General features: G+C 44.3%; 1 protein-coding gene across 1 annotated transcript in view; it reads right to left on the bottom strand.

The window, feature by feature from the left end:
- Window positions 1-1,140: 1,140 nt before the first annotated feature.
- The window catches only part of RNF213 (ring finger protein 213), a 128,905-nt gene continuing 110,784 nt past the window's right edge, over window positions 1,141-19,261 (bottom strand). The window contains 14 exon segments of the mRNA XM_086356517.1: window positions 1,141-2,168; window positions 3,783-3,961; window positions 4,055-4,144; window positions 4,565-4,759; window positions 5,641-5,718; window positions 6,759-6,960; window positions 7,384-7,564; window positions 8,093-8,176; window positions 8,523-8,655; window positions 10,112-10,363; window positions 10,978-11,069; window positions 12,980-13,148; window positions 14,610-14,769; window positions 17,589-17,683. Of these exon segments, the coding sequence (XP_086212643.1) occupies window positions 2,015-2,168; window positions 3,783-3,961; window positions 4,055-4,144; window positions 4,565-4,759; window positions 5,641-5,718; window positions 6,759-6,960; window positions 7,384-7,564; window positions 8,093-8,176; window positions 8,523-8,655; window positions 10,112-10,363; window positions 10,978-11,069; window positions 12,980-13,148; window positions 14,610-14,769; window positions 17,589-17,683 (2,064 nt within the window). The 3' untranslated portion in view covers window positions 1,141-2,014.

Raw genomic sequence — 19,261 nt, 5'->3', positions numbered from 1 at the left:
GCATCACTGACTCGATGGATGTGAGTCTGAGTGAACTCCGGGAGTTGGTGATGGACAGGGAGGCCTGGCATGCTGCGATTCATGGGGTCACAAAGAGTCAGACATGACTGAGCGACTGAGCTGAACTGAACTGAGGAGTAACTGATTAGCGCATGACTATCTCCATTAACACATGATGAAATCCTATAGCCAATGATGAAAGATAAATAATATACACACAAAGTAAGGTCTTAGAAAGAAGGGAGACAGTGATCAGTTGTGAAGATTTTCAGGTTAAGTCACCATCACTGTAGTGACTGTTTCTTCTTGGGCTGAAAGCAGAAGGAACCGTGCAGCACGAAAAGTCCAGATGAATGAACATGAATGGAAACAAGAATGAGTAGGCTGGAAGGGAAGGTCAAGCAGAGTCAGTGGGAACTACAGAGTAAGGGAAGGTGGGTGGACTTGATAGATCTAGGGCAGCAGGGGGCACATCTCCTTGTGAATCAGCACCTCCTCTTACTATGGTTCCAGACCATGGGTTCTCTCCTGGAGGAACTCCTTTTTAGAAGAGAAATACAGTTTTCCCCTAAATCAGTGTTTTGCCACTCCTGGAAGAGTGCCTTTGCATAGAATTATTATATAAACATAGGTTACTATATGCAAGTGGATGTGGTATCAGATCCTAGGTCCCCGTGCTTCCCTTCCTCAACCACAGTGAAGAGAAACCAAAATAATGAAATTGGAGCACAGATTGTTCTGCAGCTCCCTCCAGTGGCGCTGAAGGGCCTACATTGTCCTTGGCAAGCATTTTCTATTTTTGTAGCTCTCACCATTCTGTGGGCCCAATTTCAAGTTGATCGAGTCATCATCTTATTCAGAATGTGTATGAAAGACATTTGCCTCTGACTTGTAAACAACTGTTGTCTCAGGGCTAACAGGTGCCGAGCTACCCAGGAACAGGTATTAGTCCAGAGAGGTCAGAGGCACCAAGTGGATTTTGAAAATACAACACAACACTTACAGTGAGAATAGCAGCACAAGCTTGGGGTGCGTTGACTATTCTCTTTTTCCTTTATCAGAAACTTGCCTGGTTGTATATTCTGAGTCTGTTTCTGTGCCTTGACTGAGACCCAAAGAAAGGACCAGGTAGTCATACACTTGGGAAAATCAAGACCATGCTAAGAGCTTTATTGTTTATTTATCAGAATCCTATAGAAGCAAAAACTTTCCCCAGAAATGCCAGAACGATGCGTTTGATCTAAATTCACACTGATCAACTTTCACTTAGAATTTACTAGAATACTAGAACTGGCAGGAAATCTGGCCTTCAATCCAGTCCCTTCATTTTGTAGCTGTGGAAACTAAGTCACTAACAGTGTCCTTGACTCTTGGCCCAGCGCTCTTCACAATGAAAGCTTGGGGCTCTGACCCTTGAAATTTGGCAGTGAATCATTTGTGGGCATGGGTGAGGGCTGGCTAGTTCGGCCTCAAGGCACTCGCAGAATGGCCTGACTTGTATTTGTATCTTCCTGGAGACCTAGAAGTATTTGTACAATTCTCTGAATTTAAAGGAATGGAAGAAGGAAGAAAGCCAGCTTCTCTTTTGTGACTGCAGAATAAACTAGAAAAGAAGGCCCTTTTCCGTCCCTCTCAGCATGCAGTAGTCTGAGGAAGCAGGGCCTGGTGTGCTGGGTACGCGCGTGGTAAGAGACTAGGACACCTGGGGCACAGGTTTGTATGTGTGAAGCTGAGAAGCTATTTTTGGTCTCTCCTGGTCTGTCCTAGAGGATGGTGCTTTATTCTAGTTCCATGTAATCTTCAGTTCTCACCTCCCAATTCCGAATATGAGGAGATAAGTTTCTGAATATACACATGTTCCTGAAACAGCTTGGTTCTCAAGACGCTGTCAGCCAGCACAGCACATCTTGGTCTCAAATTTAGTGCTGTGCCCACAGCTTTCCTTCTAAGCACCCACCCATGAGGAGGGAAGAGCTTTCTCTGCCCAAGTCTCCTGTAGAGACAGGAAATCATTCTATCTCATTTGTCGATTCCGTTTCAGTTCAGCAGCCATTTTCCACACAGCAACACAATTGGAAAGCAGTATCTCTTCTGGGAACTGAGATTCCATTTCAGGAGGAATTTCACTGTCTGTAGTCTCCATGTAACTCACGAGTGTATCTCTCAGGCTGAAAAACCAAGGAACAATAGACAGCATTAAATAGTCACGTGACATAAGGAGACCATCAATGGTCAGTTTTTTGGTCATCACAGGACTAAAGTGCTTATTAAGGCCAGTAGTATTGAGAGTTAGCTTAAAGACAACTAACTGCTGAGTTACTGACCTGGCACTAGAATCTTGGGGTCAAGGTTCTAGTACATCCCTGCTGCCCCCTCCCTGGAGTGCACATACTCTACAGGAAGGAGCTCCCCTTGATAAGGGCCCAGCCAGATGGTTCTAAGCACCCTAGTAATACATCTGCTATATAAAAAACAAAGCCTCACCATTCAAATAAAGCTGTATTCCAGTTCATGATTTGTATTAACAAAGATCATAAATTCTCTAAGAAGTGATCATCTTTCCCTACACTAAAAAGTCCAGTAAAGATTTCTTGAATGAGATCAAAGAATACAAATGTTAATAGGCATATGCCACAGAACATAATGGAGGAAAACAGCAATTATGAAGCCCTATGTCGGTGAGGAAAACTGGAATTTGATTATCTATTTAGAAAAACAGTAAAGTGCAATTTCTACTTCAGACCACACACAAAAATGAATTGGTTAACAAAACAAATGTAATATATAAAACTATAAAAGAACAAGGAAAAAACATGGGAGAATATTTTATAACCTTGGTAGAAGACCCTTCAGTTCAGTTCAGTCACTCAGTCGAGTCCGACTCTTTGCGACCCCATGAATCGCAGCACACCAGGCCTCCCTGTCTATCACCAACTCCTGGAGTCCACCCAAACCCAGGTCCATCAAGTCAGTGATGCCATCCAACCATTTCATCCTCGGTCGTCCCCTTCTCCTCCTGCCCTCAATCTTTCCCAGCATCAGGGTCTTTTCAAATGAGTCAGCTCTTAGCATCAGGTGGCCAAAGTATTGGAGTTTCAGCTTCAACATCAGTCCTACCAAAGAACACCCAGGACTGATCTCCTTTAGGACGGACTGGTTGGATCTCCTTGCAATCCAAGGAACTCTCAAGAGTCTTCTCCAACACCACAGTTCAAAAGCGATAAGACCCTTAGAGGTATATTTTCCTAGAGTCTCTGTAGGAAAATTCTCTCAGATTTGGCTTCATAAAATTAAAGACTGAGCTACAGCACTTGTAACATAACAGGTAAAATATTAAGAAAAAGACAAATAACCCAAAAGAAAAAACAGCCAAAGTATATCAAGAGGCAATTCGGAGGAAGATATACAAATGGCTGATAAATATGTTCAGCTTCACCAATAAATAAGAAAGTACTAGGAAAAATGAAATACCAATTTTGGCTCATTAGATGGGTAGAAGTATAAAAGATGGATAATATCCAGTGTGGGCATTCTTATACATTATACATTAATGTAGTTCTTTCTATCAAATTTAAAATGCACATCTCTCTGACATAGTACTTCTACTTGTCGTATTGAGAATATATGACTCTTGCAATTGGTAATGGTAAATCATCAGGAAACCAAGTTCTGCATGAAGATTTTCATGTTTGTGGAAGATGTTGGAAGACGTGGAAGAATGTTGTGTGCACCTTCCTAGGCAAAGTGTGTGTGTTTGTGCTTGTGTGCCTACAAGTCCATACCTCCACTCAGCGTTGAAATTCTCTGTGGCCTTGGGGTTTTTTAGCTTCAGGATCATCATGTCGTGAAGATCCAGGAGGAAAGCCTCCAGGCCAATATGATTCAGGAAGGTGTTGAGCAGCTTAGCATTTTCAGGGTTGAGATCAGCTTTGTACCTTGAATCAATTTCCCCAAATGGCTCCTGTAATGAAAGAAGAATAAGTGACACATGGAAGCCTGGGAAGGGAACACTCGGCTCCCTGGGTCCAGGAGGACAGGAAGAGGCCAGACTCACTTTTTCCTGTCGAAGCATCAGTTCAGACTTGTGGGCAGAGAGGATACGCCAGAGCGCAACGATGTGTTTTAACTGGCATCTATTGAAGGCCTGCAAGAGAGCAGAACTCCTGATTGGAGGCCCTGTTTTCATTCGGCCCTGCACCAGTTCCACGTCCCTCACTGTGGAGGCCACCTCTGTTTCGTGTTCCCTGCTTCATCTCCAAGATGTCTCTGAAAGCCCTCTCCCACTCGTAGCATCTCAGGGTCCGCCAGTGGCACGCAGTCTGCACGCACACCTCGGCAGACTTGTGGTTCTGAGATCCGTACATTCCAAGTACGTCTCTGTGTCTCCTGTCAATGTGTTCTGTTTACACTGTAGACTGGCTGGGTGAGGGGGTATTCTCGCCTCACCTCCTTTTCAGGGGCTGCATATATTGGTACCCCTGGGGGGTGTATCCCAGTAGGAAGTGGGGAAACGATAGAGGGACAATGATGATTTCCTTTGGAAGAGTCCAGACACGAGACCCACCTTTGAAACCAGTGAGGTCGGATCGCCCATCTTCAGCATGTCTTGGATATACACATTTAAGTGCATGTCTGGATCCCCACCAGCTGCGCTCAGAAATCCCAACGTGACTTCTGTGGCAGACAGAGCTTCACAGGCATCACTGTAGGACTGCAGTTGTCCTCTGAGGGCAGTGATGGCCACGTTGGTGAGGGGACTCTAGGAAGTCAAAAGCAGGATGGGTCCACAGTTGGGGCATGCTGTGCACCGCTACCCTGCAAGAGTCTTATCTTCTTCACTGCCAAGGCCACGGAATGGGACAGGCTCTCTAAAAACAGCAGTAGTCTGCACTTGGTGCTTCTTAAGTGAAGCAATATTCAGGTATATTACAGAAAGAGAGATGAACTCGTTGAATGTTCAAATCAACTTTGTGAGGATATGAATATGGACACACATACACATCACACAGATATACAGCCCCCACAAACACACACAACATGCATAAATCAGAAAAGCAGGAATAAGTAAGTCTCTGGACCTTTTGCCTCAGCATACACAGTCATGACATCATCTCTAAAATCTACAAGAACAAGACTTCAATCTGTTTATACTCAATGAGAAAAACTTCGGCTGGGACTTCCCTGGTGGTCCAGTGGTTAAGATTCCGCCTTGCAATTCAGGGATGCGGGTTCTATCCCTGGTCCGGGAGCTAAGATGCCACATGCCACGGAGCAACCAAGCCCACGTGCTGCAGCTACTGCCCCCATGCATTCAGGATCTTGTGTGCCACAACTAGTGAGTCTGTGCCTTGCAATGAAAGTTCTCTTATGATGCAAAAAGTCCCTCATGGGGCAACTAACCCAACGCAGCCAAAATAAATAACTACTTTTTAAAAGGATTTATGACAAAAATAGAACTTCTACTGATTTGCTATCCTATTTGCCCTCTGGAAAAAAAAAATCGCTGAACTTGGAACAGAGGGAGGCCCTGAAACTCTTTGGTGCTCACAGCAAATGCCTCGAGTAAAGGCAGAAGAGTCCTAATGTGGATGGAAACATTCTGGTAAGATGGAGGCACAGGCAAATAAGGTTGATCATCACCTGTGGCATTTTGTTCTTGATGTCCATGAAGAGATGCTCATAGTTCCAGTCCCGTCTGTATACCAGAGTGGGTAATCCCTAAAGGGGAAAGAAAAAGACTGGAAATGGAATCCACTGTGGAGGTTTCCATCAGATGACAATATATGCCTGAGCCGAGACTCAGTGGTAGTCCCAGGGATTTCAGTGCATCACCCGGCAAAGCTGGCAGCTCCTTGTTGCCTCATGATGTGTGTGTTTAACCTGGAAGCTATGGAAACAGTGACACAGTGAGGAGCCCAGCCTGCCCGCCATGGCCAAGCAGACACTGTCACATAGTATTCTGTGGCCCTCGAGCCACCAGTGCAGGCAGGTCGTGAGGACATGGTGCTGACACACTGAGCACAGACTGTGAGCGTGGGGCACTCAGCTGACAGAGCAGAATGAATTAGGCTTGAGCTCGAACAGTTCGCCGCCTAACTGCAGGCAGGGAAGAAGCATAAACAGAACGAAGTACCACACCTTTGACTGGACCTGGAAGCAACAAGCACAGTGCAGGCTGCATTCGGGGAAGGGAGAGTGATCCAGCCTGCGCGGTCATGGGATTCAATGCGGGGAAGTGGATGGAGAGATGCATTTCTGGATGTTAGAAATGTGGCCTAAAGAGCCTGAAGACAGGGACTGGTTGGGAGCTACTGCAGCAGTGGAGCTTAAGGACAGATGCTTTGAACTAGAGCAGCGGGCTGGTTGGTGAAATGAAGGCGCCTGATGGTAGAGATGACAGACTGTGTTTGCAGACTAAAGGAAAAGGGGAAAAACAATGAGGTTCAGTGTGGGTGGCTTGTGGTGCCATTAACTACGGCAGAGAAATCTGGACTAAGTTCACTGAGACCTGCAGTCACCCTTGGGGTACTGAGGTGTGGATTGGATGTACAGACAACTCTGCAGAGCTGTTGGCCCTGAATGCAGGTGTGGTCACAGATACTGGGAGTGTGGACGAAGGGTCCAGAGGATCCCTCCTCATTCTGAAATCGCTGTGATCAAAGCCACACTTGAGGCAACTTTTGCAAAACAGACACACAGACCACAGACATGTGGACCATGGACATGTGGGCCACGTCAATACAGCAGGTCAGCCTTGCCTTGAGGGTCAGCCTAGGCTTGCCCTGAAGGAAGCGGCTGATGATCTGGCGCTGGATCTTCTCCAGGTCAAACTCCTGCAGGGTCTCCCCGCCCTGCTCCACTTGGTACTGGCAGTTAGAGAGAATCAGTGGAATCAGGTCCTGCTCCACTTCGTAGCTAATGACGTGCAGGTCGGCAATCTCAGAGGCATCGACGGAGTAGCTGGGGACAGAGAGACAGAGCTCAGGGTCCCAGTGAGGTGCACGTGGCCTGTCCATGCAGAGCCAGCTCCTGTCTGACGTTGCCACAGGCTGTGCAGGTGCTGCTGCTGCTGCTGCTAAGTCGCTTCAGTCGTGTCTGACTCAGTGCGACCCCATAGACGGCAGCCCACCAGGCTCCCCCGTCCCTGGGATTCTCCAGGCAAGAACACTGGAGTGGGTTGCCATTTCCTTCTCCAATGTGCAGGTGAAGGGACATGCAAATCGGTGACACTTGTGAGTGTAGCTGAAGGGGTTTCTGTTTAAGAAAGACCTGAAGCCTGGCTTGCTGTCTCTAGGTCTCGTGACCCTATTTTCCTGTTTGTTCCCCCCAGAAACGACTTCCTGTGCTGAAAGAGCGTCCCCTGCTGTCGGCCTGCATGCTTACCTGTTGTCTTCTTTGGAGAACTTCTCTACCGCATAGACAATTTCATTGTGCAACTTAATCAAGTAGCTGACTAAGGCGGTGGAGCAGAGGCCCCGGCCCTGGCGGCGAGGCAGGATGACTTCCAAGTCAGTGTCCAGATCCAGGTCAGAGCTGCAGTAGTCTTTAGGCAGCTTGATCTCACCTTTAAACGACAGAGGGGCAGTCACCTCCCTGCTGTTTCTTTCATAGCCTCAGGACTGGGAGCCTACCACGGTGGGAAGGCGAGCAACGCAGAAGCCCCCTCAACAGAACAGAGCTGGGAACCAAGGGTGCTTCTGTCTTCCACGTCTCTTTTATGTGCTGACAAGTTTGAAATATTCTCAGCTCCTTTTTGATTTTATATACTTTACTTTGATTTTATAAAATTTATTTTGAATTTATAGGACTTTAGAGGACTGAGGGGTTGTTCTTTCTGATATGTTATTCACTCATCAGACACCCCCACAAGAGTTCAGCATTAGAGGCACACAGCATGGTGCTGTGCACACACAGAAAAGGCAGAGTTCAGCTCAGCTCAGTTCAGCCTCTCAGTCGTGTCTGACTCTTTGCGACCCCATGGACGCCAGGCTTCCCTGTCCATCACCAACTCCTGAAGCTTGCTAGACTGGAGAGAATAGGCCTTCAGAGAGGTGCTCCTGTAATGTTTAGTATTAAAGGGGATTTGACTTACCATTGGTCTCCAGCGATTGCCTCAGCTTGTTCCATGTTGACAGAAAGATAGTGATTCTACTGAGGGCTAACTTCTTCAGCCCATCTAGCAAACAAAACACTTTTTAAGAACTCCAAGATAACACCTACTCCTATCTAGGTCAAACCAACAGAATTACTTGATCTTTGACCCCCACCTTCATATCATCACCAACACACTCTAAATGCTGTTTAAACTAAAGCTGAGTTTAAGGAACCAGAAAGAGAGAGGGAGATTCTGGACTGCTACAGCAAAAGCCTCTAATGTGTCCCAGGCATTCACAGCACCCACTGCTTCATGCTACAAGCTTAGGATACAGAACACACATTAGCCCTGAACTGGAGCCCCTGAGTTAGACCAATTCTTTGTACCACAGGGGTAGTCCTGATGCCCTGTGAGAGCAGAGCCTTACCTGAATGGTGACTGCTAATGAAACTTCGGATGGATTTGTACTCAACTTCTGAAACATTCTGGAATCGTTTCACTAGATTCTTTTGCAGCTCCAAAACCTCAGGCAAGAATTTTACCAGTCTCAGTTCTGCTTCCTAGAGAAGGGAAGAACACCGGGAACACTTTTTAACATATCTACATAATGATCCTGGGAAACAGACTTTGTGGCTGGCTCAGGCCATGTATTTGTAGTTTAATACAGTCAATGTGGAGAAGGCAATGGCACCCCACTCCAGTACTCTTGCCTGGAAAATCCTATGGACGGAGGAGCCTGGTAGGCTGTAGTCCATGGGGTCACTAAGAGTTGGGAACGACTGAGCGACTTCACTTTCACTTTTCACTTTCATGCATTGGAGAAGGAAATGGCAACCCACTCCAGTATTCTTGCCTGGAGAATCCCAAGGACAGAGGAGCCTAGTGGGCTGCCATCTATGGAGTCGCAGATTCGGACACGACTGAAGTGACTTAGCAGCAGCAGCAGCAGCATGGTCAATGTGCCATTTTAGATGATAACACATCATAATACTTGCAAATGGGTTAATAGGCCAAATCATTCTCTCAGCAAGTACCTAGCGACTGCTTACAATGTGGTGGCCAGTGTTCTACCCTCTAAGGGTCAAGAAGCAAACTTGTGCGGCTGACACATCAAATGTGTTGGCCAGACGCTGATGAAAGAAAACAGCCTCTTGGGCCCATGAGATGGGCTGGGTGTGGAGAGGCACTCCTGAGAACAAGAAGATGAAGCATGTAGGCAATGATGCTTAGTGATGATCCAGTGTCATTCTGAAGACCTAGGACCTATGCTGCTTCAGTGTAACGGGCCTGAGCACACCAGTGGCAGATCAGAGCGTTATCATGACGGCCTTCCCACCGGGAATCCATTTTCTTTAACTGGCCCACCAAAATTTCTGCATCATCTTACTTCTTGCTAGACTGCAAATACTGGTGCATGGAGGGAAATGATTAGAAAATCTGTTGTAGAAAATAAGAGTTCAAATGGATTAAAGTTAGGACAGCGTATAATTCTGGCTCTAAAAGGTATGACGCACATGTTACTGTGTTACTACTCTGTTTCCTCCAATCCTATCACCACCCTCCCTCTGAGTGGTTCAGGAACAGGGAAAATTTTTTGTTTGATTTTGGCTATGCATTCTCAACTAAAGTTTTTTCATTCAACAGACACTCATTTGGAGACTAACTGCTCCAGGCACTGGGGAATGAAGATGAACAGACAAAGGAAAGATTTTATTCTATTTTTTCTTACTGAGTGATTGGGAGAAACCCTCCTGGCCCTCAAGAACTTTACAGATTCCTGCTAATTCCAATTCGTGTATATATTTCACCTGTGACTTTATGTTTCAAATGACTCATATAGTGGATATGTTTGGAGATTTCTGCTCTATCCCTGAGTCTTCTGCCAGAGACACTTTATTCAAAACTCAAAGTAGTTTAATGGCTGTCTCATTTTCAGGGCTGATCAGACTAAATGAGAGCAGGGCCTTCACATCTCCAGGGGACATGTAAGTGGTGGTCACAGCGAAGCAGCCTCACCTTCTGCAGGAACTTCCAGAGGATGGGCACTGATTCTTTGCTGTTCTTTTGCTCCACGATGTGCTGGAGGTACTCAATGGTGATCCTTTTCCTGCAGCTCCACATCTTAGAGCAGTGAACCACGCTACTCTTGGGCAGGTGGGGCAGGAAGGTCACTGGGTCACCATACACGATTTTGGCCACAGGGTTGGAGCTGATGCGCTCATCTTGGCTGATCTGAGCGTTCACTGCCAGGAGGGTTTCATCTAGATACTAGGTGAGGAAAGCGACATGGGATCTGGAAGTGAGATGCTACTTCAGATGGACTGGATACCTAGTGTGACCTTACCAGTGGGCTGATTTGGGAGGCTGCCCTCCTTGTTTTAGCCCGTAATCAAATAGTCACATTTCCTATCTTTATCATAATTTATATGTTCCTTATTTGCAGGTTTTTGTCTCTCCAAACAGAATGAGTCTCAGACACCTATATTTTATTACTATTATTTTGAATACTTGCTGATTTATATTTCCTGATGGGCTTAGTTACTCTCAGTAACATTCTTATCTGACAGGGTTTATTTCTCTGCCTCTTGCTCACACGTTCTGCTATAAAAAGTAGTGGAGAGAAAAGGACTGCCGGCATTCTGGATTCCCAGTAATTCCCCAACTTGACATACCGGCCCACCTCGGGAGGGGACAGGATGGGGGAGAGGGCAACAGGAGGGTGGGGTGACCAAATAGAGAACACCTAAATCTGTGATTTAGCCTAGGGTTTCTGTCTCTAAGGGACACTTGCAGAAGAGACAACAGACCGAGGGCTCAGCAGAGGCCACAGAAACACCTACCTGCACTTTCCCAAAGTAGCCCCATAGCTACTCATCACTTACCTCTAGTTCATGCAGAATAATAGTCTCAACTAGCTTTTCCCACCTGTTCCTCTCTTCTCTGGTTGACAATTCTGCATCAAAATCTGAAGAGCCTACAAAGAAAAATGTGTGTGTTACCCTAGAAACAAAAACCACAGCAGTCTGCCTAAATGCTAAAGAAATGTTCAATTGAAATAATGCTCCTTTTGGGAGCAGGGCACATATTTTTTCCAAAAGTAACCTGAACATTTAAAAATGTTTCCTGATGCTAACACCAAACTTATGATCTTTGAGAAGATACTTCAAACTCTAAAATCTCTAAGCACATAATTATCATCTTAAAGCTATTCTGAACAAAATTACTGAAAGGACCAATACTGGAAATCAGAAGCCCAGGGTCAAAATAACAGTAACCAGGGTCTCAACTGCTGCCACCTGGGCTTGAAGACGGAGGCAGGACCCTGTGGGTGTCCATGTGATGCAGAGTGCTGTAGAAACTGTCAGTGTGCTTCTAGAATTTGGTCACTTTGTCACTATGAATTTGGCTGAACTTACCTGGTGTGAAATCACACCAGAATGAAAGACTTAAAATCTGATTTTGCTAAATGGGTAAATCTGTGCTGATGTTGGTTTATGGCAAAAAAAAAAAAAAAAAAACCCTGAAGTGGATTTTCTTGCCATATGGCAGAAGTTTCAATCGTTGTTGTTATTTTAAATAATATTTTCATTAGAGTGGTAATTTTAAAAGAGTTTTGCAAATAAACAAAAAGAAAACAAAACTGATCTTAATTCCAGCACTCAGATAACCCTCTTATTAATTTGTCTTACAGACCTTTTCTTTCTGGGTGGATTTTAAATTTTAAACTAGAAAAATTAGCTCAGTGATCATAATAGTTGTTAGCCTGCTTTTTAATGGAACAAATTGTGGACATGACACGTATTAAATCAAGCTGAAATGGGTCAGGACCCTATGGTAAATGGGCCCACTCTTGTCCTCTGCCTGCCTTGTCTGTGGAGAAACTTTAGCCAGAGAATAAGTTTAATCAGAGAAATGATAAAATACAGAAACAGAGGAAAACAGTCATCGGAGGCCAAATAATAATAATGTAGTCATTAAGCATAATCAAGGACCTTTAGTTCCTTCTTAAGGGTTATAGATAATATTCTGAGACATATTCTGTGAGCTCTCTTATAGATACTGAAACCCCAGTTGGAGAAATTAACCACATGATGACCATACTGAGCCATGACATAAGCTGCCACAATTCTGAGAGTTGGCTTCAAAGAAATGGAAACAAATCTACCCTGCAACTGAAGATTAACTGTACAAGACAATCATGATGATGATAGTCAGACCATCAACGACCAATTTCAAGAGTACTGTCACAGCTGACTGTCCTGCTTCTGTATGTAGTCCCCTCCTTTCACTTATAAAAGCTTTTGCCTACTAGTTGTCAGAGAAGGGAGTCGGCCTTTGGTAAGACATCTACCAGCCATCCTCTTCCTTACCCCTGCCTGCTGCCTGCTGCTGGCATGCTAAATAAAGAAAACTTTTCTTTTCACCAAGTTGGCCTCTTTACAGCTTTTGGGTGGCGAGCTGCCAGACCCCACTTTTGGCAACAAGCCCACTACAGCATTTTTTAAGGAAAAGCAAATGCTGTCCTCCCCCGACCCCCACCAAAAAAATGGGAGAGATGTACAATTGAAAGAAGCCACGTTCCAAGCGCTTATCAAACATTAGTCTCTTTGATGTTTCTTTAACACACATCACCTCTTTTGGATGCCCTGTGTTCCCCATGCAGTGGCTGAACTACATCCAAGGCTGACTTTTGAAACTAAAGCCTCCCAAATACACTCGAACCAGCAGGGGGTCAATGGAAAGGCCAGGCAGGTCCTCCCCTCCCCGACTCTCTGGAAAGTGCCTGTCTTCCTGCTTCCCCCTCATCTCCTTCTGGGGTCGAGGAGTGCCCTGCTTCCTCTCCTGGCTGTGCCCCACACCCTGGCCCCATGCCCAGCTCCTCACTGTGGCTCTGCTCTCGGAGAAGGTGGCACAAGACAAGGTGCACCACACTGGCGGTCTCGTCCGCGCTCCTCCCCAGTGTGTTCATTAGCTGCTCCAGGTCTCTCTGGATGTGCTGCTGTAGAAACCTTTTTGGATCCGACACTGGAGGTTTGATGATGTTCATCAAGTCCTGTGGGGGCAAGGGGACAAAATGTCAAGCAAGGTCTTGTCTGTGGAGGGGATGGCAAGTTTAGGAGAGGTCAGGAGGGGTGAAGAGCCAGTTTCGAGCCAGAGGACAGTCTCTAGGAGGGATGTCAGCGAGATTCAAACAGCACAGGCGACAGAAAGCTGAGGAGCAGAAATGACTACAGTCTGAAAATGACTGCCTTCTATATTGTCAATGTGAAATACAGAATTTTAAAAGCCTAAACTTTTTGCTCTCATAGTTAATTAACTGAGAGAAAACTCAGCATGCTCTTTCTTTCTTCCCCAGAGTCACAGAAAAGACACAGGTAAAATCATCGTTATTTTAGCCTCTCCAATCCCAGGTGTGGACCAGAGACACAGAGTTCATTAAAAACTGTCTTTACATAATCTGACAAGTATTTCCCCTTACCACCATAGGCCACAGTGGGAAAATTAGGACATGTGAATTTTACATTGTGTTGTGCATTAGGTAACGCCCCTTATTTGAAATCCACAGAAAGTGGCTAGAACTTTCTATTTCATATTTTTCAACTATTTAAATGATTTACTAAACATTTTAAATGATTAAAAGTTAAAAGTCAAAGTACAAATTACAAAAGTGACAATTAAAAATTCAGATTAAAATGGTTTAAATAATAAATTTTTATTTAAATTTTGATCGCAATTGAACATTTTAAAGTGTTTTTATATAAAACTTTTAATTCTAAATTCAATATCCATCCAAAATCTAAGTAAAGAATTGGTATCATATATGGTTAATTGAGTTCATCTTTATATCACCCTGTTAGTTATCTTTTACAATGGTATCCTTCTTTTTTAAACTTCCAATGAGTTACATTTAGAATAAGTTTTACTCCTTCCATGGAAAAAAAAGGATTGGTATCAGGTTTCAACATATTCCATCTGGACCTACATACACAGATAAACGTAGGTTAATGAGATTTGTTTTATATTGTAAAACATTCCTTATGTGTTACTCTTGCCAGTATCATGCTAATTCATGAGAACCTCTTGAACCACAGATTGGAACTTCAAAGAGGTATAAGAAAATAGTTCCTTGTTTCTACTGGAAAAGGATACTTAGTTATCAGAGAAGCAATACATTCACACTCTCTGAAAGGAAAGAGTGGTCAAATTCATCGATCTGTCTTTCCCCTTATCCAAGTACTTCTGCGCTCAGGTCTTCCGCCCTTCCTAAGTAGTTTCTGCTTCTGATGTCAGTAAGGGCACAACAGAAACCTCTCAGCATGCAGACATAGGAAGTAGTCTTGTGTTTCAAGGGGCAAAATCAGAGAACTCGAGTGGAACAGGGTTAGTCACAATAAAACCAGCAGTACCCTTCAGAGCCTTCCCAGGAACTGGGTAGGGCTTTTTAGACAAAAGGATTCACTATAAAAAAACTACCATAGAAACTAGTACATGATTGGGCAGTACAATGCTCTACCTGGGGACTCTGGGTGGCTCCCAGAAGCATAGCCAGATGAGTGAGTAGCCGGATGAGAAGGAAGACCACTGGGGACATCTGTCGGTCAGATACCACGGGCGCACCTCTGGGTGGTGGGTTTCCCAGCACATGGCCAGTTTGAGTCCTGTCCGTGGTGTCACTGGAAAGGACGAGAGAAGACAGGGTGAAGGCTGAAGAAGACCGTTTCTTCTGGCTCTGGGGGCGCATTTCAGAGTCTCAGGACCGAGAGACCAGGTTCACGGTCTTGAAGAAAATGATGCTGAAAGTTACTGATTGTAATAAGCCTAGACCACTTTTCCGAGTCTTTTTCTTTATAGACAGCCCCTTCTGGCTGACCAAAAGCCCACAACAGTGTAAAGTGGCCTTTTGTGAGATTAGTGGGGGGAAGAGGGGCAATATAATAGTAGGGGGTTTGAGGTACAAACTATTATATATAAAATAAGCTACAAGGATATATTGTACAACACAGGCAATATAGCCAATATTTTATAACTATAAATGGAATATAGCCTTTAAAATCGTGAATTACAATACTGCACACTTGTAACTTATATAGTATTGTACATCAACTTAGTATAAAAATAAAATAAGCCTTTCCGATAAGCAGCCCTGAGATGACCTCTAAAAATGGTTCAGCATTCACTTGACCCAGAAAACCCCACACAATCACGCAAATAAAGATTCACTTTAAGAACATACCGCCCTGGCCATTGAGGGGATGCATATCCGAAAAGCCACCAAGTATCTGGAGGATGTCACTTTACAGAAGGAGTGTGTGCCACTCCACTGTTACAGTGGTGGAGCTGGTTGGTGTGCAAAGGACAAGCACTGGGGCTGAAGGCAGGGTCGGCGGCCGAAAAACAGTGCTGAATTTTTACTGCACACGCTCAAAAATGCAGAAGGTGATGCCGAACTGAAGGACTTAGATGTAGGTTATCTTGCCTATCGAGCACAGCCAGGTGAACAAAACCCCACAGTGCGGCACAGGACTTACAGAGCTCAGGGTTGGATTAACCCCTCCATGAGCTCTCCCTGCCACACTGAGATGATCCTTTCTGAAAAAGAACAGACTGTTCCTAAACCAGAAGAGGAGGTTGCACAGAAGAAAAAGATATCCCAGAAGAAACTGAAGGAACAAAAACTTAAGGTACGGGAATAAATGCTGCAAAAAATAAATGCAAATAAATAATAATAATGAAATAAAATCATTATCAAAACAAAACTGGCTGTTTGTGCTACTGCTGGGGCCATATGTCAGGATGGTGGTCTGGACCTGCTTCTTGCCATGAATCAGTAGGGGAGCGGCAGGCAGGCAAAGGACAGAGTCTGGAGTAGCTGACATTAACATGGAAGTACATACACACTGGTCTCCTTTTCCCACATTAAAAACTAGGATCCAATCTCTGCAAAGGATTTGGCATCACACCCAGATGGGAGGTGCAGTGTGATGGCTGTGTTCAGCTGAAATGATACTGGAGATTCTAGGACATTCTAATAGTTTATGGAGATAACAGGTTAGAATATTTTAAACTGTAACAGCACCAAAATAGCTAGACTATAAGATCAATGTAGAGAGGTCACACCTCCTATTAAGGGAGCATTTACAACCATACTTGTCTAATGAGCAAGTGTGGGATTATGAGATCCAGTTTTTAGCTGGATTCTGAAGTATTTGATAAGATTGACTAGGTCCCTCTATTTTTCTCAAAAAAAAAAAAAAAAAAAAAGAGTAAGCTAAGAGTTTGTAAATGACAGACTTAAACTCCCCCTGAATCTGGTCACCCTGTTTATGTCAAGCAATTTCTACAGCGGTTGTAACCAAGGTTCAACTGGAAGATATTTGAATTAAAAAGTATTAATATTAGCCAGTCAGAATGGCTGCGATCCAAAAGTCTACAAGCAATAAATGCTGGAGAGGGTGTGGAGAAAAGGGAACCCTCTTACACTGTTGGTGGGAATGCAAACTAGTACAGCCACTACGGAGAACAGTGTGGAGATTCCTTAAAAAACTGGAAATAAAACTACCTTATGATCCAGCAATCCCACTGCTGGGCATACACACTGAGGAAACCAGAAGGGAAAGAGACACGTGTACCCCAATGTTCATCGCAGCACTGTTTATAATAGCCAGGACATGGAAGCAACCTAGATGTCCATCAGCAGATGAATGGATAAGAAAGGGGTGGTACATATACACAATGGAGTATTACTCAGCCATTAAAAAGAATACATTTGAATCAGTTCTAATGAGGTGGATGAAACTGGAGCCTATTATACAGAGTGAAGTAAGCCAGAAAGAAAAACACCAATACAGTATACTAACGCATATATATGGAATTTAGAAAGATGGTAACAATAACCCTGTGTACGAGACAGCAAAAGAGACACTGATGTACAGAACAGTCTTATGGACTCTGTGGGAGAGGGAGAGGTTGGGATGATTTGGGAGAATGGCATTGAAGCATGTATAATATCATGTATGAAACGAGTCGCCAGTCCAGGTTCGATGCACGATACTGGATGCTTGGGGCTGGTGCACTGGGACGACCCAGAGGGATGGTATGGGGAGGGAGGAGGGAGGAGGGTTCAGGATGGGGAACACATGTATACCTGTGGCAGATTCATTTCGATATTTGGCAAAACTAACACAATACTGTAAAGTTTAAAAATAAAATAAAATTTTTAAAAAATAAAATAAAATGTATTACCCATAAAAAAGTATTAATAAGTATTAAGGTATGGTCTATTTTTGCATTAAAAGCCCAGTTAGCCAGTGACAGATCAAATGCCTCACTACTGAATGACCACAGAGACCTTGGCGTTGATATCCAACATGACCCAGATCCAAATGTGCTATTGTAATTGATAATATATTTAGTATTGATTTATCAGCTGGAATATAAACAGCCACAAAGCACATGGTTCGATTATTTAGAAATGAAATAGAAAATTGCATACTCGATAACACGAAATCCCTCCTCCGGTTTGTGATTAATCCCTCCAATTGGAGCACGACAGTCAATACAAAAACTCTGTTGCATCGGCTTGCCACACTAGGAGAAACACAAATGTGACCCCAGATCAGTTTGGACAAATCCCAGAGTGAGCCCATACTTAGCACAGAAGGTAGTGGATGCCAATAGGATTGCTTCCTTCAGTGTATGTGTATGTCAGGTGGGGTTGCAGGAGCCCTGGGAGACAGGGCAGGCACTCCGTGCCAACTGTGGTGTGCGTGTGTGTGTGTGTGTGTGTGTGTGTTAGTCGCTCAGTTGTGTCCATCTCTTTTCGATCCCATGGACTATACCCACCAGGCTCCTCTGTCCAGGGGACTCTCCAGGCAAGAACACTAGAGTGGGTTGCCATTTCCTTCTTCAGCCAACTATGTTGTATGTGGGAAAATTTAGACTTTTTTAAGAGTAGAGGCTATTAAGTTTTATTCCCAGACACTTTATAGACAAATATACAAAATTCAATCTTTTATTTTCACATTCATCACTGTTTTCCATTCATTCTCCTATGAGTTTAGTGCTTCATTATCTAACACCAGGAATACTACAGTAGCTTCCAAACTGATTTCCTTAAATGGCATTCCTTAATGCCATTTAGACTTTTTTATTTTTAAACAATGTCACCATATGATTTACTACTTCCAAAGGTTCATTTTTCAAAATCAGATTGTGTGCTACTATAAATACACTAATAGTTTGTAACAAATCAAACCAGTATCAGATTTCTGGACCACAGAATTTCAGAACTGGGAGCAGTCTTAGGAAGAATCTATTTTAATCCCATTACATGGATAATGAAGTGAGAAGCTCAGAAATATAAGGTGCGAAGCATGTATCCAGTTTATCCTCCATGCTGCTTATTTACTGTATTAAATAACATTTGTCTGTTTCAATTCAATAGCCTGTTCTGAGCATGTATAGATGACACTACGAATGGCCCTGGCTAGATGCTTTGGGACTCAGACATGAACAATACACGCATCTTCCCCTCACAGGCTTACAAGCCACGCATCTCCTTTTCCTACCCCTCGCTGTCTAGACTGTCTCCTTGCTGGGCTAGTAATCTAGCCTGCAGTCTAGTCAACACCTTGTCATCACAAAGACCCGTGTCGCTGACTCTGTACTGTAGTGGCCAGGAAGGACTGCCAGCATGGTTCCAGCCCTGCAGTTTGGTCTTTCAGGGGACCTTGAGCAACATCTGGAGGCAGTTTTATTTGTCACACTGTGTGAGACAAGATACTACTGCCATCCGGTGAGTTGAGGCCAGGAATGCTTGTAAACCTGCAAGAATGCCCAGGCCAGCCCCACAATAAGGCCTTATGTCCACAGGGCTGAGGTCAAGAAACCCAGGCTGGAAAACCTTCATACCGTTCGGAGGTTTAGTCAGAATACCTAGTGAAAGTGAAAGTCACTCAGTCGTGTCTGACTCTTTGCAACCCCATGGACTGCAGTCCATGGAATTCTCTAGGCCAGAATACTGGAGTGGGTAGCCCTTCCCTTCTCCAGAGGATCTTCCCAACCCAGGGATCAAACCCAGGTCTCCTGCACTGCAGGCAGGTTCTTTACCAGCTGAGCTGCAAGGGAAGCCCAAAAATACTGGAGAGGGTAGCCTATTCCTTCTCC

Source organism: Bos grunniens, chromosome 19 (assembly GCF_055505025.1).
Source record: "Bos grunniens cultivar Pamir isolate PY7600 chromosome 19, Bosgru_T2T1.0, whole genome shotgun sequence".
NCBI lineage: Eukaryota > Metazoa > Chordata > Mammalia > Artiodactyla > Bovidae > Bos > Bos grunniens.
Note: the sequence above shows the minus strand (reverse complement) of the source record. Positions and strands in the feature narration are given on the sequence as shown.